This window comes from Arctopsyche grandis, chromosome 7, assembly GCF_051622035.1.
Source record: "Arctopsyche grandis isolate Sample6627 chromosome 7, ASM5162203v2, whole genome shotgun sequence".
NCBI lineage: Eukaryota > Metazoa > Arthropoda > Insecta > Trichoptera > Hydropsychidae > Arctopsyche > Arctopsyche grandis.
In genome coordinates, this window is record NC_135361.1 from 7,966,707 (window position 1) to 7,992,587 (window position 25,881).

The 25,881-nt window shown below is 37.2% G+C and overlaps 1 protein-coding gene across 2 annotated transcripts; it reads left to right on the plus strand.

Moving 5' to 3' along the window:
- The first annotated feature begins 429 nt into the window (after window positions 1-429).
- On the plus strand, window positions 430-25,459 carry Arl4 (ADP ribosylation factor-like 4). 2 transcript variants are annotated; one of them, XM_077434361.1, is made up of 3 exons: window positions 795-1,155; window positions 14,212-14,347; window positions 22,669-25,459. In XM_077434361.1, the coding sequence occupies exon 3, from the start codon at window positions 22,832-22,834 to the stop codon at window positions 23,465-23,467; it is 636 nt and encodes a 211-aa protein (XP_077290487.1). In that variant the 5' UTR covers window positions 795-1,155; window positions 14,212-14,347; window positions 22,669-22,831; the 3' UTR covers window positions 23,468-25,459. The 2 variants fall into 2 exon arrangements, with proteins under 2 accessions (XP_077290486.1, XP_077290487.1); XM_077434360.1 differs by lacking the exon at window positions 14,212-14,347 and having other exon boundaries at window positions 430-1,155.
- Window positions 25,460-25,881: the final 422 nt, after the last annotated feature.

Here is a 25,881-nt window from a genome sequence, read left to right on the forward strand (position 1 = left end):
ACATATACCAGGAAGGCCTAACAAGTAAGCCCCAATGCATCTTTCTAGCCAATTACAAACATCGATATATAATTTGTAGAATAATTTTAACAAAGCATCATAAAGACATATATAGATACATTTTCATATGGTAAACGGATTATTCCGCAAAAAGCGATCTCGCGCAAGTCACCAAAATCTCGATCAGGGAACATCTGGCACTCGAGTTCTTCCGTGATCGAAATTTTAGTGACTTGCGCGAGATTGCTTTTTGCGGAATAATCACTGAACTTTTTACATATATATGTAAATCGTCAAATTTAGAGATGTTGAAAAGCTCGTAATTTGCCAGACATATATTCACAAATTTGCATCATTTTTGTGATTGCACAATTGTATGATTGCACACGTAAACAAACGTCTATTTTTAACGATTACACGTCTCGTTTTAATACACGATGAATCGATCTTGATATCAGACCTGTATCGGCACTTGTGTCGCGATGAGTTGGCGCACCTGACACCGGACCCGTCCAACAATACAAAAAGACATCGTTCGCATAATTGTAAAGGAATCACTCAGATTCACATTTGTAATGGTAGCACTCAGATTCGGACATGGAAAGACCGACGAAAAAAAACCCATCAGAACCTCAACCACCCATCCAGCATCGCTAACGATCGTCACGAACGACAGCACAATATGTGGCGAGTTTTGAAAAGGCGCGCGAGCGAGAGGCACAACAGGCGCGGAGCGAGAGAGAGAACGGCGCCACCGTCTAAGCGGCGGGGCGAGGAAGCGCGCGAAATAGGGCGAGAGAAGCTGCGGCTGCAGTCGACAATCGACAATCGACACTTCAGTCTGCCGCTGTCGGCGGTGAGTGGCGGTCGTCGGTGTGTGGCTGCGTCGCGTCGCGTCGCGTCGGTAGGTCGGCGCGCGCGAGTGAGAGTGCATCGGGTTGCGGAGTGGAGTGTCCGCTGACAGAGCGCTCCATGCGGGCGGGTCTGTTGGGCGCCCCCTTCGAGACTCCGCCCCCCCCGAGACTCTGCCCCTCCACGGAGACACGGAGACGAGCGAGCGCAGCCTCCCGTGTGGCGAGCAGTCGCGCCGCTGCACCCGACACCGATCGATACTTCAGCGAGCGCACCTGAAATCGTTCACCTCCAGTCACAAAGGTTCAAACATTTACATTTTCATTTCAATTCGCAAAATCGATTTTACAACTCACCTTTATTCATCTCATTAGTCATTACACAACAAACGTCTCCTCGTTGCCAACGTACATATGTGCATACACACTTCCCAGACAGAAATACTTTGACGTTTGCAATGCTCATCATACAAAGGTCGCGTGTTCAATTTGAAACGCAACCCATATAATAACGAGACTAAAAAGAAAATCTACAATTTTACCGTTGATGTGTCTCGTCGACTGCTTCTGTCGCCAGACGAATCGTGAGTACAAAGGTCGTGTGATGGATTGATGTATTGTGATGTTTGATGTGAAAAGGACTGTGTATAGTTTCGTCTGTAAACAGAATGGTTCCGCCGATTCATTGTATTGTATCTCCTTCGTATTGTGGAGAAAATATGCTTCTAAAGTGCGTCTCCAAACAGTCCATCGTCTGCGACTTGGCGACAGACATAAATACTAAAATACCCCACACTATTTGCGATACATAGTCAAAATTTGAATATTTGATCGATGAACCTCTCAATTTTAGTGTTGTTTCCATTGAAGTAGAATGGATAGAAGAGAAGCGCTCTTAGCTTACAAAAATGTTGCTACAAAAACTCCGTTCAAACGGAGATTTCGGCTATTTTGCTCAGTTGATTGTTAAGAGGGCTGTACACCTGAAACCTTAATTTTGTTGCCGTTCCTTTCTTCGATATATATATTGAGTGAATGTATATATTTAGTGAATGCGACAATATATATCAATATATATATTGAGTGAGTGCGACAGTTGCGCTTCGACCAGATAATACATATTTTAAATCGACAAAATCGAGGTTTCGTATTCTCCTATGTTCTCCTCCAAAACTGGACTAATTTAAAAAAAAAATTCATCATCGGTATGAGAAAGATATTTTCTGTGCAACTATGCGCGTATTTTTTTTTAAATCGGCCGTTAAATAAGCACGCTGGACTCTTTTCGTGGGTGCAAAAAAGTGGCGATTTTATAGATGTTTGGCGGCTCCTAGCTCATATAAAAAATAACTAATCAAAAAAAATAAAACGATAGATGCATCCCAATTGTGGATATCCATAGCATATTAAAAAATAATTTCTCTAGTGCCATAATTGAGGAAGGGAGAAGTGTAATACGTTTGTATGGACAAGGCGCTGGTGTCCAGCCCTCTTAATCTCTGTAGCAGTAGGATCTCTTTGAAATAGGCTCTACTAGTGAAATTGTGTGGTAGTATTAGTTCGACAAAGTCCGAACATCTGTATGTGCCCGTGCGTCCCTGAACGTCAAGGGACGATCACTTCCACGATTTTTTTTCCTCACTCTTTTGTCTCTCTTCTGACTTTCCGTCTCTCTCTTCGATGGCTCGCTTCTAAGCGATACTTTTGTTAGGAATGACTATTCTATACATTATACTTCAATGGTTGTTTCACTTAATACTTAATCAAATTAAGCATCAAAACATGTAAAACGTTAACAATGAAGCACGTTTTATCAATATATAAGGTACGTGTAAGGGCGCAGACGTGTTTTTTTTTTGATAGTTTTGCACGTGTAGACAAAAACGCTAGCACACCTGATCTATGCCCGACCAAAACTCACCCCCTGTAGTGTTTTCGGTGATGTCTTTATATTTTTTAATTCATACCAGGAAGACCTAAGGAGTAACCCCAATGCGCCTTCCTGGTCAGAAACATTGTACATTTGAATTATACCTTTACAAAGTATGCATATCAATTAATATCCACAGAGACATTTATGGTCAAATTTGTAAATTTGCAGCATTTTATACGATTCAACGAAATTCGTGATTGCTGAAAACTTGAGATTTTGCGAGAAAATGGTTAAGGTTGCCAATTTGCTAAATGAAATTCAGATAAATTGGCAAACTGTGATGGGAAACGATCGACCTCGAGTCACAAATCCAAGGTCTGGCCAGCAGAAACCAATGGGATTTGAACCCGAGACCACCCTGTTCAAAGCACTATATGCTAACCACTAGTCTATTCTGCTGGATTATATATATTTTCCGTATATTGACATAAATTTGACAATAATCGATAACGGTGATTCTTACATTTGAAATTTTTTTAGATAATTATATCGTAGCAATGACACGCCCATTCACAGCTGGAGTCTACCAAGGCATGGCGTGCCGTACGATTCTGTTTTATTATCGTGCGCTCGATCCATCAAATTTTCACATATTTGCCCGATACGTTGCTAATTACGTATTTGACTATTTTTAGCAAATTAAAAATATATATTTACAATAACGAGGGTAGCGCCACAGTCCGCAGACCGTAAATTTACAACTATAGTGTTGTTTAGATTTCGGAAAGGGATTGATACAAGAACCACACAAGGCTATTGTCGCTAACGGTTTCAGCATTCACAACACTTGCGTCAATTCGCGTTGTCCCCTCACTACACCCCCTCATTCTATCCCCGCGACTCGCCCGGTCGTTCACGTAAAAATGAATATGTATGTGTGCACGGCCCTAGCAAAGGAGGGAGGGGGGGGGGTTATGGAAGGCATTAACTCCCGAATTGAAAATAATACATATTTAGAAAAAAAAGTAGAATTTAGAAATTTATGAACGATCTATAGGGCGAAAACACACTGAATAGTTAATTAAACATGCGAAAAAGCAGCACCCTTAGCCCATATACATGATACACAGTCCCAAAAATCAACCCCTGGGGTGTTTTTTATCCCTGATATTTTATCCTTGCTTGATAGTGATCGATAACGGTGAATCCCATATATGAAGAAATATAGGAGAAACTTGTCGGTTGCATATGGATATGCATACACTTGCGAACTCCCAAACATATGCATTATGCACGTGCAACTACACCTGAATTCAGTTTGGGGAACACCCACTGTTTACGGTGGTAAACGAAGACCCACGCGAGCGATTTTCGTAGCGGTGGTTATTCTGGTTGTAATTCACATGTGGGATGTAATCAACGAACCGTTTACGGTCACGAAACACCGACTGTTTACAAGCCAGGGACGTCACGTCCCATACCATTCAGTGTGTTTTCACCCACAGACTAACCCTAATTTTCCGCGAATTCTAAGAACGAAAATAGCGTACAAAACGTTTCGTTTCTTTTGAAAAAACCCTTGGGGAGGGAGTGTCCTGCGCTTCAGCCCCCCTAAAATATATCTTGGCTACGGCCTCGTATGTATGTATACTGATCTCCTGCATTCGTATGAAATCCTGATACTTAATTATAATGCTATTTTTAAATCTTCATAATTGTCCATGCAAAAAATCATACATACACCCTTTTCGTTTTTATATACAACTATACGTTATTTGAATCCAACAAACAATTGTCTGAAATGGCTTAAAATTCATCATCGTATAGAAATTTTTCAACAAACAAGTCATTACAGAGCCGATTCCACGCAATTCCACGGATTATTGAACCGATAAAACAGCAACAGCACATTAACTGTATTCGTTATCTGTATTTAAATTGAACACTGAAATAAAGCATGACCAATATGAAGCAAACACGGAACAGTTGCCGCTATTCTCGGAATTCCGATAAATTGCAGCGGGAATCGAATACCGTGTATGGATATTTGTAAACTGCACATTAATGTCATCACTATTGTTGGTAAAAATATAAAAAAATAAAATACCAACTTTCGAAGACCTTGCTTCGCGCATGCTGGTTACGCTCTCGTTGTTTTGTTTCGTTCAATGACGTACATACTACTGCAGTATTGTTTGCCATTGTAAAATATTGTTTTTAAACCTGTCAGATCAGAAACGGCGACAGCGATGATGATGATGGTGATGATCGTAGACGTACGACCCAGATGACTAGCTCACTCGAATCGATTTCCAAACGGAGTTTGTCTTTGCAAATTATAATAACTGGGTCAAATGTAACCGTCGTTCGCCAAACTGAACCCCCTGCTGATCGATAATCGTCAACTACCTGTTGCTCGTTACGTGGTTTTGATATGCACCTTCGTTGGCAACGGTCGCGAAGCTAGGACCCGGACCCTATACAGGTGCTTGCGAGTCGAAAGTGGTGCCTAATATCAAGAGTTGATGGATGAGGTCATCAGAATGAGAAATACAATACTGCAGGCTGGGTTCGAGTTTCGTATCTGCGCCAAGGCTGTGCTTTTTAGAATTTGGCTGGTGAAGATATGGTGGAGGTCTGATCGGTGAAGGGATCTATCTGGTTTCTTCTGCAACCAACCGATTAAAAATTGGTGGAATCTGCTGAATCATCCCTGTTTTCCACTATGCAAAACTAGTTTTAAATGTTGGTTCCACCACCAAATTTAGTATTCTCACTTTACTAGTGAGCTAACCGATTTATTAGTGCTGGCTTTCACTCTCCACTTCCTTAACCATTGGACGCATTTATCCAAGTGACATTGAAAGATTTTAGAGACTTCTGCATTTTTGCTGCTGACTAGTATGGCTGTATCATCTATAAAAGTAGTTGTCAATACAGGGAGGTCTGCCGTAATACTATTAATTAACCATTTGAGTGCTAACGTCTTTTCTGTTGAAAGCCCGCCACGCTGAAAATTTCGCCAACATTTCCAACTAGAACTATTAAGGTATCCAATGGAAAGCAGGTATACAAATTGTAGCTAGTCCAAACAAACCCTAGATAATTATCGCCGAGAATTTCGAGTTTTGTAAAGGTGCGTTTAGACTCTCTAATATATCTTGCAACAATATAAAATAAACAAAAGATGTCTATTAATGAATGTTTTATTCCAAAACTAGTTCCATCTTCTTCATTATTGTTAAAATGTAATGCTCAGAATCTAAATGCCCACCAAGCCACAATCAAAAATACTCAGCAGTTAGGGAAATTCTGCTATGGTTATAAATTCAGAAATTCCGGTGTAAACCAGTCTTTATAAACGTTGACAAATTAATGACATGGATTACATGACTCATGTTTTTCATTTTTTTTTCAATGCTACCTGGAAAGGCTTAGCAGGTAGTATTCTTGTTTAATTTGTACATGCTCAAAATACAACGCCTATCGGCGTTTTTCAGGCCCATGAACTTTCAGCATTCAAAGGATTAAACCGTAAGTAGTAGAAATCTGGAGAGGACTTCATAAAACTAAAGATTAAAGATACTCAAATCGTCAAAGATTTGGTCTGGACTACTCGAATGGTATACGTATGTTATATACATATGTATGTATCTTCAAGCAAATTTCGCAAATGTCCCAAGGACCACTAAATTAAATCTGGGTAGATTTATAAAGATTCTGGAGGACGTCTGTTGACCTGGACGGTGCCGACTCTATTTTCAAGCATCCTACATATACTCATATTTTTCATGTCTGAGGGTCTCGACCACCGTTTTCCCAGTGGTAGCTGGTCACTTTATCTTATTGGGGATCGCCCTCTTCCTCTGCTTCTCAGAACGACCAATTTTTTCAGGCTGTCCTGGTCTCGCCTTGCGATATGGCCTAAGACATGGAAGACAGCCTATCACCAACCCTCATCTCTTGCAGGTTGGAGGCATTGGCTTTTCTCGCTGACCAGGGATTTTAAGCATCCCTGTCCAATACCACATCTTTTCAAAAGCCTCTTTTCTCTGCATTTCTCAAGCTCGTACCGTCCATGTCTCTACTCCGTATAGAAATGCGAGGAAAACCAAAGTTCGGACCAGACGCATTTTCGGAGACATGGTGATGCCTCTGTCTTTCCAAAATATTATATTATATTTATAGTTTCCAGAACAGATAATTATAATTACCACAGCTCAAGTTTTTCTCTGACTTGCCCTCATTTTAAGGACGACCTTCAGAATTTTTTTTATATATAATCAGTATGTCTTGTGTAAAGAATCTTGGAGGATGTCCCGAGACGCCCTCAAAAAGCTCATCCTGGAAAATTATCCCTGACAGTCTGACAACCCTACATACTCCCAAGTATCTCATAAAATTTGAAGGATCGTAACGAGTCACTACTGAGTTAGTCAAAAGGCGTGGGAATATGTACAGATCAAACATACCATTTTTTTCGTCTTAAATTTTTTGTGGATCTTTTACGTTAGCTCCCGCACTCTATATATTGATTTGCAGCTACCCAACTCCCCCGGCTGCATTTTCGAGGGTAAATTTAACGTAAAACGGAAGCTAGATCTGTACAAAAACATCACATGTGATGCACGTGTTATTTGGAAGGGATTTAAGGGGTTGTTGCCCTTTGTGTACCTCGCAAACAGTTATATAGAGTTGAAAGAAGTCTAGAATAATATTTCACACACAAAACTACACCTGCAGATTACGAGCTACATAGACCCACTCATCTTTACCTGGAAAACCTTGTGCGTCTTACCTGTATTAGACAGATCCTACCTAGATACTTATCATTGTGCCATTTCACAATAGCCATATCTATCACGTTGATAATGACTGATTACAGCGCACTTGAACGAAATCACATTCCAAACATTTTACTAATTTTCGGTTGATAGTTTCCAACGTTTTGGCTCGTCCCTGATCCGTGTAAACAAGCACCCAAGAGTTTGTGCCAAAGTAAACAAATTTCTTTTCATGGACATAATTTTGTGTAAATATGTAAATATGATAATGTGTCGCCAGATATGAATCTACAGTCTACACTTACGTTAGAGTGGACATATGCTACATACATACGTGATAGTGATATTGTCGATCGACAGTATTTATTATACATTCCAGAAGCGTTGAGAAACGATTGCTGTTGAAATATTAAAAATGCCAGATAATTCGAAATGAAAAGCAGTGGAATCGATAGACCATGATCGATGCTATTAAACATGTAATCGTTTCCGTTTTCCTGAACATTGGGTCGCGTCGTCGTGCCTGGGAATACCTCAGAACTTCGATAGGGAAAAGTTATTGAAAAGCTTGTTTTGGTTCTGCCTACCTGTCTTGATTAAAAGTTGGAGAATGCTGGTGTAGGTGGTGGGTTCAGATCAGTTCAGATGGGTCCAGTCTGTGTTTGGGTGTTCGCAAGAGAGAACAATGGCCTCTGGGTCCGTTTCTGTATTGCACAATCGCCACAGGTTGTTGGACAACGCCAACGTCCCCCCATCCAAAATTATACGCACTATGACTACGTACAATAACCGCACGCCGCTTGTTGCTGTGGTTACAGTAGATTTTCGATTATCCGATAAAAATATCGCACGGTTGAGAAATAAATACAATTTTATGGACTGCACGATCGGTCGATGCTAAAGCTGTTGCGTCGTCAGCTCATTTGCATAGTTTTGGGTCACATGGAGTAGGACAACGATGTCCTACAATAGGTAGGTGGTCCTTAGCCTGGAGCGTATTCGTTTTAGTAGCAGTTAGGCATTTCAAATGACACTGCTGTAAAATATAACGATTTAAAGAAACGACGCAGTATGTATTGGAAGAAGATAATGCGTTCTTGTTATTGTCTTTGGAATTAGAAGTCATTTTGATTTTACTATGATATTCGTGTTTGGTGGCCCGGAAGTAGTAAAAGAAGATATTTTTCAAATTATTTCGTTAAAATATTCGTTGCTCAGTAGGGTTTTCAACATTTTGATATAATTGCCTACGTGTTTGGCGATAAGAAGATAGATTAAATTTTAATATGACTGACAGAATGAATGCTTTATTAAGTAAAAAAAAAAAATGCAAATCGAATAAATGACAAAGTAGAACAAGTGAAGAGATTGAATTGGTAATAAGTGGGACATTTATAATTGCTAGGTGATCGGGCAGGAAATGGATAAGGAAGATATTCGAATGGTACAACAGACACATGTAGGAGGCAATGTAAATGGGTCAAAATTATGAAGCAAGAAAAATGTGTGGAGTCAGAAATCCTCTGACGAAAGTTTGCATCATCGTGGCAAGCTGGAAACTATGTACATATGTGCTACTCGAAATGAGGTTTACATACTTCTAAGGAAATAACTGCTTTAAATACTACTATTATTTTTTTTAATTACACATTTTCTTCTGCTGGATCCACATCTTCTTTCTACATATATTCTCTTGTATTAATTCTTGAACTTATTGTGCATCTTCTACCCATGATTTTCAACCAACATTGCATTTTGCTGCACGGGAGAAGGATCTTGTGCTCTTCCTGTACCAGTTCCATAGATTTTTAAGCGTCGAGATCCCCCTCATTTTTGAACACGAAGAGTAGTAGGATTCTATCTGCTATTCGGTGACTGAAATAATCTAGTTCTATTATTTTCAGACTTTCACCCTTTTTTATGCTTAATCCTCTTAACCCACGAGATGCGCAACATTCATCTACATATACACACTTTCAGAGCCCCCAGTCTTTTAAACAATCCTCCAACTACACATAAATTTTTGTTTAACGTGAGTGGCTCATCTTCGTGAATGAATCAGGTCCTTGGTATATGCGACATTTTATATCTTGTTGGCAGTTCCAGTCCTCAATTACACCCATCACACATTATGACCGAAATATTTAATCCTTTTTCTTTTCTTTCATTCTTCTTTCTCTCTATACGAACCCGGATCATCCAATTACCAACAAGCACAGACGAGCTTTGATTGAAGGGTTTTTCATTGAATCAAACTCAATAATAATCATAGAAACAAGAACCCTACTAGAGGTCTTATTATCGTCGAACGCGAACGTTGAATTGAAGGACATAACAATCACAATGCCCATGCATAATTGAAACGCGCGTCCCACTACTTGAGAAGCTGTGCATTGTGAGTTTATACGCGGTTATTTTGGCTGCATGAGTAACTTTTGTCTGTACATGTACTTCATACACCTACGTATATGTGCATTTTTCGAGCTGCACCCATGTTGCACTTGCGGGCGGACACGTGCAAGTCTCGTTTGTCTGGTGAGGCACATGTGTACCTCTGAGATGCTGGTACATACACCTGTGATCACCCGAGACCTGCAACTTTCTTTCGACAAGCAACAAAACGGCTCTTCCTTGCTTCGGACGCACGTGTGAACCCAGCTCGGCTCAGGTGAAAGTTATCTCGATCCGTATCATTATCGATATATTATTTTGATAGGTCGGTTGTTTTAGAAACAGGGGTCGGCAACTTTTCAACTCGGAGGCCTATTTTTGAATTGGTCCAATGTAGCTGGGTAATATTTAGGACGCCGAGTTATTGGTAAATTGGTGGGGTTATTATTACGGTGTGTTGTGGCGAAAGTTCTGGGTCGTCGCACTACTCTGATCCTAGTCTTGTTTGATTTATGGAACTGGATGATGGTTTTTCTCTTTTTTACGATCCGACGAAGCAGTCCACAATAGGAGAGATTTGTCTCCATAAACTTACATACATGCCACTGCAACGAAGTCGAAAGATTCATCTCCAGATTACAGACAAGTCGGACAGACTTGTAGGTTTCGTTAAAAATGTTTATTTCTTATTCAAGTTCGCCAAGTTTCGAGCAGTCTGCTTAATATTTTATTTTTTGCAAAATTCTTATCAAATGTGAAAAATTTGATATCATATTCGTGTTCAGTTGATCTAATTTTACTACAGAAATTCGTAAATTGTTCCAAATTTTCCCAAAAGATTGCAGTGATATCTCGGATTATGCATAGTGCCATTTATACCCATATGCACGAATTTATTTATTAAAACTTATTTTCTTAATATCTCCAAAAGTACAAATTTCGCTTACCCATATTTACCGCCGAGCCCTCCAATTTGTAAATATCTTTGAATTTCAGCTCAGTATAACGAGTTTGTGGAAAAATAATAGTTTGCTTTTATATGATGATTTAGTTTTGTCCGGTGAAAAATAAATTTCGAGGGAGGGGGATGGGAGACAGAAAAATAAAACCAAAGAAAATTTGTCTGCGGTTCTAGTTAAAGTATCGTGAGTAGACTACGGATGCTCATTAGTGCAATCCTAAAATGCAACACACGTTTAGTAAAAAATGGTTTTCTGCAAGGTTTACAATAGCCAGTGTGCCTCAAAATCAAAATGCCCTAATGACCATCCGATGTTTAATCATGATTGTAAACAGACAATTTCGCACATGGCGATCTCGCACAAGACAATCGTTGCCTCGAAAATCGCGAATATGGCATATCTAGCACTACAATTCACATTAGTGTGATAGATTTTAGTGACGTGTGCGAGATCGCCATGTGAGAAATAGTCACTGAACCAATCATGATGTAGCATTTTAAATATTAAAAACTAGGTTTACATAGCAGGCAAACAAGCATCCATTTCTGTATGTTAGAAACTTGAGCAAATATGTAAGAAACTGTAAAAATAAGAGATTTGGTAAATTATTCCTTTTGGAAGAAATGCTTTCGATAACACTTCTACGTGAAAAACTGCGCTAAGCAAATAACATTAAAACCACAGTAAGAAACGATAGCAAAGTTCATAGAGCTCAAAATCAGCTGTCATTTACTCTAGTAGTACAATGGAGGTGAGCTCAATTGTTGAATTATTTGGAAAGAAGCTAAGATTGAATAAAAGTAGTGTCAAAATCAGTTATAATTGCTTCTGTTTGCCAATCCTATATTTTATTTCGTGAAAAGATATATAGCTCAAACTCACCGTAGCTATTTTGCACGCGCAATCCAATCTGACAGATATAGAAGACCTTGGGTTTAGTACTGTCGTTTTTTTTTTAAATTGGGCTTAGATCTTAGATGCTACATATGTGTCATCTCTCACATTAATTTTCGCCCGTGTAAATAGGACAGCAAGCTTGTGATAGAATTGCACGCAACTCGCTTGCATTTTGGGTGCATTACCAACTCCTCCCGAGTAACAGACTATAATTAAACATCGGTAGGTATTTCGCTTTTGAAGAAAAAAAGTTGCCAACCGCTAGAATACACTTCGGTGCAGCTTACGAAAAGAAATCTCAACGCCCCTAGTAAAAGTAAAAATAAACCGTAGTCTACTGACTCTTGAAGTGCAATGGTGTGTGGAGTTTCCCATGAGTTTGCTGACTGATGTGGTATTACCTAAATGCCGACCGCTTATACATATTTCAAAACTCCGTGAGAAGTTTCTTGGCAAGTTTTTGCCTCGTTGTTTTCACTGCTGTTTGGTGGCCATTCAATTTCATTCACTTTGCATCATCATCCACGCTCCTGTGAAAATTTGCAACCATTGTTTTCCTCTCGGATTACTTTCATTCCGGCACACTTTTCATACACGTATAATATCGATAACTGCCTTTTATTCAGACTGTTTTCCCTCTCGACTTTTCACATATTATGTTATGTAAATCATCATTATTTGGCCATAATCGTTATTCAATTTGTACTCGGATAGCTCAAGACAACGGAGCATATAAATATTGACATACTTCTCTAATTCCGGATCGTAAACAATGTGCTCCACTAATATGCACACATTAACTATACATACAACTAACCCAAGTCTTAAATCGAGTTGAACATGAAGTACCATTTCAGTACAACTGTAAGATGTATGTGCTAAGTTGAAGAAAGTTTTGGGCTGCTGGTTGAATTGAGAAGTATATAAGTATGGAGGAAGAGCAATTAGAAGTAGATGTAACATTTGGCGAGATGTATGACAATTCTAAAAAAGAAAGACTTTAATTGTACCCAACAGAATGTATGTATGTTGAAGAAATCTAGTAAATGAAAGTCGTACAATATAGTTGTTAGCCAGTGATATTAATTGGTATCTAGATTTTTAAAGTTATAAAATAAGAACCGTGTTATACCACTCGGAACTTTTGATGTTCTTGTTTACTACTAGCTGATTCTCAATAATGTTGCATTAAAAATCTTAAGCTAAGTGGCCAATAACTATATATTGACTAGCAACAGTAAGAGCATGGTAGGTGTTGTTTTTTTTAAATACTTTTAAACATGCGAAAAAAACGCAGCGCCCATATACATGGTACACAGACCCAAAAATCACCCCCTGGGGCGTTTTCGGTGATATTTTATTCTTATATTTATCGATATTTGGTGAATCCCATATTTGAAGAAATGTGGGAGAAACTTGTCGGTTTCATATGGATATGCATACACGTGTGACCTCCCAAACATATGCATTATGCACGTGCAACTACACCCGAATTCGGTTTGGGGAACACCCACTGTTAACAATCCAGGAACATGACGTCCCATACCACTCAGTGTGTTTTCGCCCTAACTCTTCCCCTAGACTGGAGTGGAAAGACTTTGAAGACTTCATTATTGCCCAACCAAAAATAGGACATTGTACAACTAAAGTGTTTCATTATGTTGACAAAAGTAGATTATATGACTCTAACTATCAAATCTGAAATGAGAACAAGCACTACTCAATGATATAATGTGTATTATTAGCCTTGTTGTTTTTTTTTAGCCAGAACGATGGTGTATTGACCCTCGAAGCTAGGTGCTGCATGTTTGCTGTCATGCCCTGTTTAAGTGGGTACATAAATATGACGGTTTCGGTAAAAGTAGGCGGTTTTCCATAATTCCATGTTTGGTAATTCCATGTCCGCAAGTGGTGTGGTGTAGTTCTTTTTTTAGTAACCTGGACGGGACCTTATATAGTAAGTTGGCTACATCCGATCGACAGAATCACGTAGGACGAGACTCGTTCCTTTCATGATTCACATCCTGAACAAGTTTCCTTTGTTTTTCAATGATATTCTCGATTTATTTTCACTCGTCTGAGCCACTTGACCACTGTGTGCCAGAACATTTTGAAGTGCCATCGTTGACCGTTGCACCAGTTCGTAATTCAAGTCCTAGAAACGCTGAAGCATCCTTGGGAAAATCCCACAGGACGATTTTACGTAACCCCACTCGTGTCTAATGGTTCGTGACCGACCGCCAACCCAGAAGATTTTATAATACTTAACGTATCCATGGGTGCATGAAATTAACTATACAAAATTACTTACTTTCCTTTGATTTGGTAACCACCCAAACTCCGCACGTCTCATACTTATTAATGAATTTCAAAGCTATAGACCTGGAATATTCAAGAGTGTGTCTTGAATAGAACCTCTGTTTGCTGAAAGGCCTTTTGTTTTCTTTTTACAGTGTCCTTCCTTCGAAGGTCTCTCCCGTGGGTTGCGTCTTATAATGAATACTCATTATGTGTACATATGTGAAGCATCCGGGCGAAAGTTGTGCTAGAGACAAAGACCGACTGGGTTGCACTACTGCACTTCACATGGTAGGCATATCATGCAGTACCGATTTCCCTGGTACACTGGTATATTTTCATCTCCACGTTTTTGTTCTTCTATTCTTCTTACGTGACGTACTTGATTTCAAGCGTTGCTTCTTCACTTTTTAATAAAGATTATATACAGTTTTTCATAGGAAAGTGCTACAAGATTCTGCAATTTATTTTACATCTTCTGGAATAGAAAGTACTTTTAAATAGAAACAACGGCAAACATTATCTTTTTACTTCTTCGTAAAAATCTGTGTTTAGTTTTAATGAATTAACTAAGTAATAGTAGTTTGAATTTGCCTACTAAAGATCTAAAAATGAAAAAATTGGAGAATAGTAATAGTGTAGTTGATATCTAGTGTTGTTTTTCCTTGATGAAAGTTGTATAATGGTTACTAGTGATTTCATATTGCTTTTGGAAGCTAAAAATAATGTTCGTCTTAGATTAATTAGCATACTTGATCTAAAGTATGCCAATATTTTTTACGATAATTTCTTGTACATTATAATGGGACTAGGTTAATAATAGGACTTATTCACAGCAACTTGACCTTTTTTGAATATAAGCGTATGGGTTGTAAGCTGCGTGTACTTCACGCTCAAGTTCTCGGACATATTTTACTAAGCAGTTCTCTGGAGACCAAAAAAAAAAAGGAAGTTCTATGGATTTGTACTAAAAAGGAAAGTATATATTCTAGCATTTCTCGAGTCTTCTTGGAAAAATGGGAGCCACATTAATAATTAAATGTACAATAATATGAAGTTGGATCAATTATGGCGTCGTTCCAAGTATGCATTCAAAGAAAATCTGAATTTTCTGACAAAACACTGCAATAACATCCGAACCTTGGCAGCAGCCGTAAGAATTCTGAAAAGAAAATCGAACAAACTTTTCGACCTTTCTTGAAATCGAACCACGAATCCATGAATCCTGTGCTCAACCAACTTCAACGTGACTCACATACGAAAATAGACCAGGAATTTTTAAAAGAAACCAAAAGAACCTGTCACACTATTGAATAATAGGCGGAATGAATACTGGGATTTAGTATGAGTATGTATTTTTATTTTTGTCCCGATTTGGATGAATGATTGGATGGTGAGCCTACTCAACATTGAGCCGGTCGTCTGCCTCTCGGTCGCCTCATCCGTCTGCTTTCTTTATATTTATTGTCTCATTAATGTTCGCCTTAACGAGTTGTCCTCAAGTATATCTAACTGCAAATGGCTCACCCACATTTTTTTTTCTCCATCAATGTTTGTCTCGACTGATGAACGTGGAAACTGATGCATCATAACGGTTACCGAATTAGCTTTCAACAATATACATTATTTTTTTGACTAATGTACATACGTAAACACACTGCATTGGCTTTTAGTGCGGTACACTACGAGTTGCCAGAACTTTTTTGTTTTGTTCGACTTTTGATTGTAAAAATAGAAACAAAATTAAAAACTCCAGCTGCATAAGCTTCGACTACGATAGTATATTGCTCGGCATGTCGTGGAATACTGCTTTTAAGTACCGGGCGTCACCCAGGTACCATTCTTACATTAACAATCTCCACCTTGTTTTGGATGCAACTTTGATCAAAAAGGATCTAATAAATATCTAGACAGAATTCTAATTTTAGATTTTTTTGTTTTGTTTATTATCTATAGTTGATTCCCAACTACTTGGAAGGTGTGAATATGTATACCTATAGTAACAGATAGTGTTTTGCGTATTTAGATTAAACAGAAAGGTACCTTATTACATACATATGTATATTCTATGAAATCCGTAAACTAAATGAGTAGACATGTAAGAACGAACCCAGTTCGGTTCGACTCGGTGTAGAATATTTAAATCAAGTGGTTAATTAAGTTTTTTGTTACAGAAGAGTCGTGAGAATTTTTATAACTGTAGTACTCTAATCCTTGACCTATGTACATATGTATTCGACCAATGAAAACCCACACATTTTGCCATCATATGACAGTTCAATGTGAGGAGATCGTCGTAAAGTTAAGAAGACCCAAAACTTTAGTGTCGCAACTAATTTTACTCGCGTTTAAAACTTATAGCCGATGGACCCAATTTTATATTATTCCATGATGCCATTTTCGGGCTGCCCCTGAGCATTTAATACCTATAGTATTAAACTTGAACATATGTATATAAATTTGAAATCATGTTCAAATGGTAGACAGGATGGTTTTTCAAATTTAGTGAGGAATCGTTGCATCAATGAAATCAGATAAATTGATAAACTCCGGTAGGAAACAATCGACTTGGAGTCATAAATATCCAAATCTGACCAGCAGCACTACATAAATACTCGGAATAAATTATTTTCAATCGCGGTCAACCCAGGGATCGGACCCGGCAACCTCGGTAGTTAGAATTAACCAACCATCGAGCTATACTGCTGTCTAAAAACAGACGATTTTATCTGTAACGTATGAATGCGTAATTTTTTCATTGATTTCCAACATTTTGCATTAAATTCGATGCACTCAGAGAAGTATGGAACGTTGTATGCTCGGTAAAATGAGGATAGAAGATGAGGGTATTGCTAGAGTAGTCAACGTATTGGAATAAGTGAAAATATTGAAATAGCAATAAACAGGGACGGATCCAAGGGGGGCAATCGTTCCCCTCCCCCTCCCACATAGCAGGATTTCCACATTTTTTAATTATTGGTCTCTTTCGCTAAACACTACCCACATGAATAGAAGTTCGGGAAAACCCTATATAAACTACACCGGAAAAAAATCCCACGTGGCAACCACTGGTTTACACACCAACATTAAACTAATAAGTACCTATTTTTAAATGTAATTTATTATTTACTAGTGTTTTTACTCGGTATTTGTAATACAAACCGCTTAAACATGGCTTATCTAATAGTAAATATTAATTTGTTTTTTTTTTTATTAAATTTATTTGAATCGAAAAAAAAAATATTTCGTCGTCATAGAAACTTTCATTTGTTTTCGATGCTCCCACCCAAACCTTACATAGTTACAAAGTCCCTTTCGAAATTATATATTAAATTTTTAGTTTATGAGTGTTAACTATGTACATATGTATGTATATATAATTTACGTTACACTATTTTATAAAACAAAACGTTTGTCAGTAGATTAGATTTTTCTAATGGAAAACGGAAAAAAATGCACCAACAAATATGAGATTAGGGATTGCAAGAATTGGTAACCAAAAATTCGTCTACGGTGCTTAGTATAATATAATTTTCATAAATTTGAGTTTGAATTAAATTTAACTGGCACTTCTTTTTATTAATACCTGAATTTAATTTTTTTTAAATGTCCTTTTTTTATAATGTTTTTTACTTCTCAGTTGGCAACCCTATTGTATATGTTTTTTAATATCGCCTGTGGCAATAAGTGGTCACGTTATTATAAAATGAACAAAATAAGTGCTCGGTGGGTACCCAAGTCCCAAATGAGATATGGAAGTTTGTATGTTGGAAAGTATTCACTTCTACAATGGAGATGATAATAAATTGATTGGATGCAATGTTTATGACTCATAATTTGTGATTGACATCGTTGATAAATGTGACGTGAAGCCAATATAGTCAAATTGTATCAGAAACAAACTACGTATGTATGTATGTGTCACCAACCAATTTAATGTGCAGATAAAAGGTACAGTAAACATGTACATATATGTATGTACGTTCTTCGCACTAGTTTTTATTTTTACTACAATGAAGCAGTGAAACATTGGGATACGTTTACATACGTCGAGATAATTCATATCAGTAATTTGAACGAGCTTTATCTCGAAATACCGAGTTTGCTGATAAAAAGTAAAATATTGTTCTTATTAAAAAATGTGACCGAGAATATCTTGCTCGTTCTCACGACGACGCTGTACTCACTTTATCAGCTTTCTATTTCCCTTAGGCGTTTGGTTTCTTGTTTGCTCACTTTTTCAGTGACATTCAACATTGGTTCGACGAATCATCAACTCATCGGTCTCTAGTGCCAAAAAAATAAAATAATAATTAATACTCAACTCAAAATACATCTGGTTCCATGTATTTTTGAATGCAAACAAGCTAACATTACATTATGTAGAAGAAATTTCGTAGAATTTACTTTATATACATACTACTTTTAGCTGACACGTGCTTCCGATGTCCGAATGATGATCAAGACTGTTGTTGTCGTCTATTTTAATAAGCATTTTGAGAACTACTACTGAACTTGCTTTCTGAAAGCATCATTTATCTAAAACACCTGTTTGGGATAGTCAGCTAGAGGATTGAGTCTTGTTTACTACAAAAGTTTCCTGAACTACCAGCTCTTGGAGCAGGCTTACCTTAGGGCGAAATCACTCAGGAAAGAACGGCACGTCTTGTGCTTAGCTCCCCGCTGTGGGGGTCCTACATTTCTTCAAATATGGGATACACCGTTATCGATCACTGTCAAGCACGGATACAATTTTACCGAAAACACTCCAGGGAGTGATTTTGGGACGGTGTGTGCTGGGCATGCCACATTTTTTTCCGCATATTTAAAACTATCCAAAAACGTGCCACGTTCCTTGCTGTGTGTTTTCGTCCTTATCGTTCAATGTATACTAGTACAACCTTAACCTCATACTTAAAATACTACAGCCCGAAACGTATTATAGTAAGCATTAAATGTTTGGGTACTCCAAAGCAACATTCACCAATTATGCTTTTGCTACATGTACCTAAATACATACATACAGCTCCTTCGCTATAATATGAATGTGAGTGATTGCCTAATATAATATAAGTTTACCAGTGGCGGCTCGTCTATATGGACTGCGGGGCTGCAGCCCTCCCAGTATAGTAAAAATGTATGCTATCTCTTGCCATCCATATGGTCTGCAGGGCTGCAGCCCTCCCAGTATTGTACAAATGCATGCTATTTTTGCCGTCCATATAAGCTGCAGGGCTGCAGACCTCCCAGTATAGTACATATGCATGCTATTTTGTTGTACTTATACTCAAATTCTGCTCTACATAGTATGCATAGCCTCGCCAAACTAAATATGGTACCCAGAACCCAGTATCATTCCTATACAGTACATATACACTGCCACGCAAACCCAAGGTTTTGTATGGGAGCGATGTTATGTTTTGATTGTATAGTGTTTTGGCGAAAATGAAAACGAAAAAAACGACTGGGTTGTTTTGTTGTTGGGTGTGTTTGTGGAATGTGGACTGGTATGTGTATAGTAAAGATATGTAGGAAGATGCAGAGAGCCAGAGGCCACACGTTGACCCAGTGAGAAAGTGGCTTGCTCAGCGGCTCAGCGGCATCCTCGACAGGTACAGTTACTTACCTGAGCTAGCGGCTATACCTCGTATGCCTCATTGCCCACTTTGGACTATTAGACACCTTGCGCGCCATTTTCTAATCTGTCTACGTATGCATACATTGTATGGCGAATTTTCCGGCGTGTACTCTGGAGTACTACAGTTCGTAGGGTCTATTCACACGGACGTGGACGAGAGAGCGGATATGGTTCCATCCGCGCGTGCACACGCTTCCGTTTGTAACTACCCGTGATGAGTGTCTTGGAAAAATGCATAATGCAAAGATTTACAAGTTGACTGTGTAATTCCATTATGTTATCATATACTATACAATTTCGCTATTCCGTCTGTGTGTCTGAGATAACGCTAGCCATACTATGTATAATAATCGTTCCGATTCGAATGTAATACGAATAATAATAAAAGAAAAAAGTTATATATATATACTATTTCATACGAATGTTTCCGCTAGGAAAATAGACCAAAATAATATGGTTACCTGACAACTCGTTCACAGATTTTCCGTAAACCGATGATGCGCTCCAGGCATTACGTATTCGGCCATCTCTTTCTCACCCCGTCTGTTCACCAAGATCTCGTTTACTATGCCATTACGTATGCAGCCATCTCTTTCACAGACCGTCTGTTATCGGTGAAAAAATGGTCTGTGAAAGAGTAAACGAGATCATGGTGAACAGACGGGGTGAGAAAGAGATGGCCGTATACGTAATGCCTGGAGCGCATCATCGGTTTACGGAAAATCTGTGAACGAGTTGTCGTGTCACCAAATGATATACCGCAATTTATTGAAAATTTATTTAATTAATTATTTTCTATTTGTATTTTATATTGTTTATATGCATTTTTTACCTTTTTTTTTCATATTAAAGAATTAAATATAAATATTAAATTAAATATATTTGAAAAAAATTCGACCGCGGGATCGAACCCATGACCGATGACACATTTCTTTTATTTTTTTTTTATTTAATTACTTAATATGGCAACACCCATGCGATGATATGTCATCGGGTACAACACTAGTGTTATGTATATAATATCGCTATTCTGTGTATCTGCCATAACGCTCGCCGTACTCGTTTCGATTCGACATACATATTTACGTCACAGCTAAAACACTATCAACAAAATGTACGAATATAAATATATATCGAAAGAAAAAACTTCTATATATACTGTTTGCTACCGAGCTTCCTCTAGGTAAGTCTGAGCATTTAGCGTCATCTATTAAAAATTTATTTAATGAATTAATTTTTCTATTGGTGTTTTATATTGTTTATACATATGTAGGTAGGTTGGAAGTTTTTACCATTTTTTTATATGAAACAATTATATATAAAATGATTTTTATATGATCGTAAGAATAGATTTGTACGATTAGACAAGTATTTGTCTAGAGTGGTTTATTATCAAAAATTTGGGTGAGAAGATACCCAGGTTTCTGATCATTAGATACGGTAATTGGACTATTCGTCACATTGGGGTGGTCACAAAGACAATTTTTGCCATGAAAATCGCGAATACACAATATTTGGCACTCAAGTTCTCGTTACTATGATAGTTATCGTTAGTATGATGGACTTTTCGGCTGCCAGATGTTCCGTTATAGAGATTTTAGTGACTTTGTGACGAGTAATTTGTGACCAGTAATCACCGAACCTTAGATACATACATAACATACCGGTCTCCGTGACGGGCCCGAATGTGAAACGCCCGAAAACGCAAATATCGGAAGGCAAAGATTGAAAATCGGAAGATCCTAAGTCGAAAGATAAAAAAAGGGTGCATGGTAAACGGTACATACTCACTTAATTTGCGCGAACAGGATACAACAGGAACAAGAGGAACAGGCTTTTCCTCCCGTATTAATGTGCGCGCGCAGAATACGGGAGGAAAAGCCTGTTCCTCTTGTTCCTGTTGTATCCTGCTCGCGCAAATTAAGTGAGTATGTACCGTTTACCATGCACCCTTTTTTTATCTTTCGACTTCGATTTTCGATCTTTGCCTTTGCGTTTTCGGGCGTTTCACATTCGGGCTCGTGAGGTAGACCCCTTTCCTGTGTGATTTCGCCCTAACACTATTTCTGTTTGATTAATTCACAAATTATTATCACTTCTATTAATTCGATATGTCCAGAATCTCGGAAAAGCCGAATAAACGTATTACAGGCCAATAGAATTTTTAAATATTGTTAAACGCAAAACATTACATTTAATGTTTTGAGAAATATTTCTCGGAATGAAGGAGAGTGGTTTTTATGCCACTTTCAAATATAACGGCTAATACCAGTGCCTTATATGTATGTAGTAAAATATACAATTAAAAGAAAAGAAGAAATTGATTTAGAAAAGAAAATGTACATAGCTTCCATATTAAATACTAACATTTCTGAAGGATTCGCTCCAAGATACAAACTTGGTCAAAACAACTTTTTTTTATAAATTGTTATTGATCGTAATACGACTGATGCTAAAATTATTTAGGATTGTCTGTGGACAACCGTCACTTGACAACAATATAACACCTAAAGCCACTTCTATAATATTACATTTCTCTGTGTACATACATATATCATATAATATCGCTATTCTGCGTGTCTACCTGTCTGTCTGTTTGAGATAACGCTCCGCGTACTATAATATTTGTTTCGATTCGACATACATACATATGTATGTCACAAAACTTATATTATGTATATACTGTTTGCTACGAATGTTTCCTCAATGTTTCGGCAAATAGACGGCGCTAAGTCTCTTAGCGTTTAACGCCATCTATTGAAATCTTATAGAATTCCATTGACAACTTTTGATAACCAGTCGCCAACATTTTATTTTTTAATATGTTTTTCAATCATATATCACTCACTATCAGACACTCGTGTTTTATATGTATTTTTTTTTTTTATTTACATACATTCTTAGAATGATAATGATGTTTGTATACATTTTTTAAGTCAACTCAACTAAGATGTTGTTTTTTTCTCGTTTTCAGGATGATGCGGTCGCATACTCAGACTTCAAACTCTACTCGTTGCAAAATGAAGTTGAACTGTGGGAACAATTCGCACATCCAGAGAAGTTTCACCGCTGAACGAAAATCATGAAATCGTAGCGAAACTAGTATAACTAATAAAAATTGGGTAGTTTGTCAAAATATGGGTGCTAACATGGGCAAAAATTCAAGTTTGCTCGACGCATTGCCCTCAGCGCAGGGCACACTCCACGTCGTCATGTTGGGCTTGGACTCGGCTGGCAAAACGACAGCCCTGTACAGGCTCAAGTTCGACCAGTATTTAAACACCGTACCCACGATCGGCTTCAACTGTGAGAAGATCAAAGGTACCGTCGGCAAAGCAAAAGGAATCAACTTCCTTGTGTGGGACGTCGGAGGACAGGAGAAGCTGAGGCCGCTCTGGAAGTCTTACACGCGGTGTACGGACGGGATAGTTTTCGTTTTGGATTCGGTAGACGTCGAGAGAATGGAGGAGGCCAAAATGGAACTGATTAGAACGGCCAAGTCTCCAGACAACTCCGGCGTACCGATACTAGTGCTGGCGAACAAGCAGGACCTGCCCGGAGCCAGGGAACCTAAAGAGTTGGAGAAACTGTTGGGGCTTCACGAGCTCGGTGGCAACGCACACGGGTCTAAGGAAGGTGGCACTCATTGCTGGCACGTGCAGCCGGCTTGTGCCATCACCGGGGACGGCCTCCACGAAGGTATGGAGGCCTTGTACGATATGATTCAAAAGAGAAGAAAGCTAGCCAAAATCAACAAGAAGAAAATAAGATAAATCCGTGCCGATACTTTTATTTGGACTTGTTATTAAAAAAAAATCAGTGATATGTCTTTTACAAGACGTACGATAATAAAATTAATCCATACATACGAACGAACAATACGTGCATTCTTATTTACGATTAAATTTTTATATAAATTAATTATATATCTAATAAGTACATAATACCAACAAGTAATAGTAATCTTAAGCACAAAGTAGATATGCATTTCCATTTTTAAAACGTAGTCTTGTCAAAACGACTGTTTTTCGTTTTTGATTTGTAATGCTGTGTATTATTTTATGATAGGTGTAGACTTTTCAAACTGATTGAAGCCGATCTTTATTTTTATTCAATACATTTATATAATGAATGTTTTCTGCTTATGTGCAATTTGGTACCGAGATTATCTCCTCCCAAAAAAAAAGGTAGTTATTGTGTGTTTGTATAAATGTTACAAATATTAAAAAGTGGTTATGATAGACGCTAATGTTTAATTTTATAACTTGCACACAGCGTGTTGATTTTATTGTAAAGTTAAATTTTATATCCCACCGATTATGTTTAGTTAGGCAATGAAGTGTTTTATACATATACAATTATACGTACTCGTATTAAACAACGTTATATCCTTTTTGTGTACATTTTATTATTGAAAAAAAATGATTGACGTAGACTTAAGATTTGCGTTCAAGTTTTTTCTAATCTAGAAGATCTATTTTTGTTTGTTTGTAATCATTATTATCATTGTATAAATCAGTTTATATTAATCGAAAGACAGAATATTGTTGATATCCGTATTGTATTTATAAATATGATTCACATTGATGGCATAATTTTATTGACTATATGGTAAAATGCAGGGTTTGTGTTCCAAAAAAATACATAAAAAATAATGAACTAATAAAATTATACGGAAAGCATGTCACTATTGTGCTGATATTGACCAAAATAAATTAAATTGTGGAGAAAGTTATTTATTAAATATTTGTTGATATTTATTTACGACAGCGAAAGTATTTTAATAATAACAAAAGGAATACAATCTTATTTAAATATAAAAAAATCGAGTTCTATGGAATCTACAATATTTACACTTACATTTATCCAACTTATTATGCATTTCATTGTTTTATTACAATATTTTTTCAAAAGAGATATGCTATGTATAGATCTTGATCCGTCCGTCGATCGGTAGATATTCAGGCTTCTCGGTTACAAAGACTTTGTCATAAAAGACAGCTGAAAATTTAATATAAATGAAGGCTTTAAACCGATAGAAACGAACAACGAGTTCGTCGCATAGAATATCAATTCTAATCCTAAAAAAAAAAAAAAACACCTGTCCAATTGGACTCAAAACAACAGCTGAATCTGACGTTTTCCAAACTGACAGCTTTCTAAGAGGAGTCTTGCCTTTAATGTTAATCTATTGCGACGATAGTATGAGCTGAAATGTATACATTTTCATTGTTACGTTTACTGTTTATATTGTTTGCAAACGTTTCAAATACTTACATTTTGATCTGTTGTGAATTGTAGGTTGTTTCATATTCCATATCGCAATCTTTTTATCCAAAATTTTTAATCTACAACAAATATATATACAACGCCTTAGTGTCGAAGACTATACGGTATAAATTTGGTATGTTGTAGAGGAAAAAAAAGATGGAATGGTTAGAAAACGATACATTTATAAGATACTGAGTGTGAATATGCACTTTATTTATCTGTGTGTGTGTGTGTATGCACGTGTATATAACCATATTGAGTATATATATATTATTAAGTTTTAATTATGTATATTTTTTCTTTAAAATTATTGTTGCATATGAGATTACTCTACGTAAAGTTTGGCAGCTAAAAAATTCATCAAATGTAAAATTCAATAGCTAGTCGAGTTACAATTATTATTTTGTAATTTTTAAAGTTGAATTGCCGTATTGCATAGGCCAAAGAAGCCTGTATTGGGATACGTACATTTTATCATGTTGTATTTCATTCGTGTATTATTTATTTTATTATATTATTATATATATGTATGAAACACACGGTACTCAGTACATTTAGTACGTTGTTTATATTTGTGTGATTTCAATAAGAAAGTTTTATTAATCAAAAGAAAAATGTCGAAATTGAATCTACATACATACTTATGATATGTATTTTAACTTAGTTGTTATTATTATTGTGTTGTTTGATGCTAAATATTGATGTGAGTCAATTTGTGGTGTTGAACGTCATACGTGAACAAATGTATGTGTAATTTCATGTATTTTTGCCTTTCAAATTTTAAAAATATATTTTTATCCCACGTATACCTTGTAAATATGTAATTTTATCCAACCAACCTACCAAACATACCTGTAATTATAGATTGTATTATTGTTTTTATTACCTATTGTTTAATTTTAAATTAAATAATATA

Excerpts from the sequence above, each read along its gene's own strand:
- Arl4 (XM_077434360.1), top strand. The coding sequence starts at position 22,832 with ATGGGTGCTAACATGGGCAAAAATTCAAGTTTGCTCGACGCATTGCCC.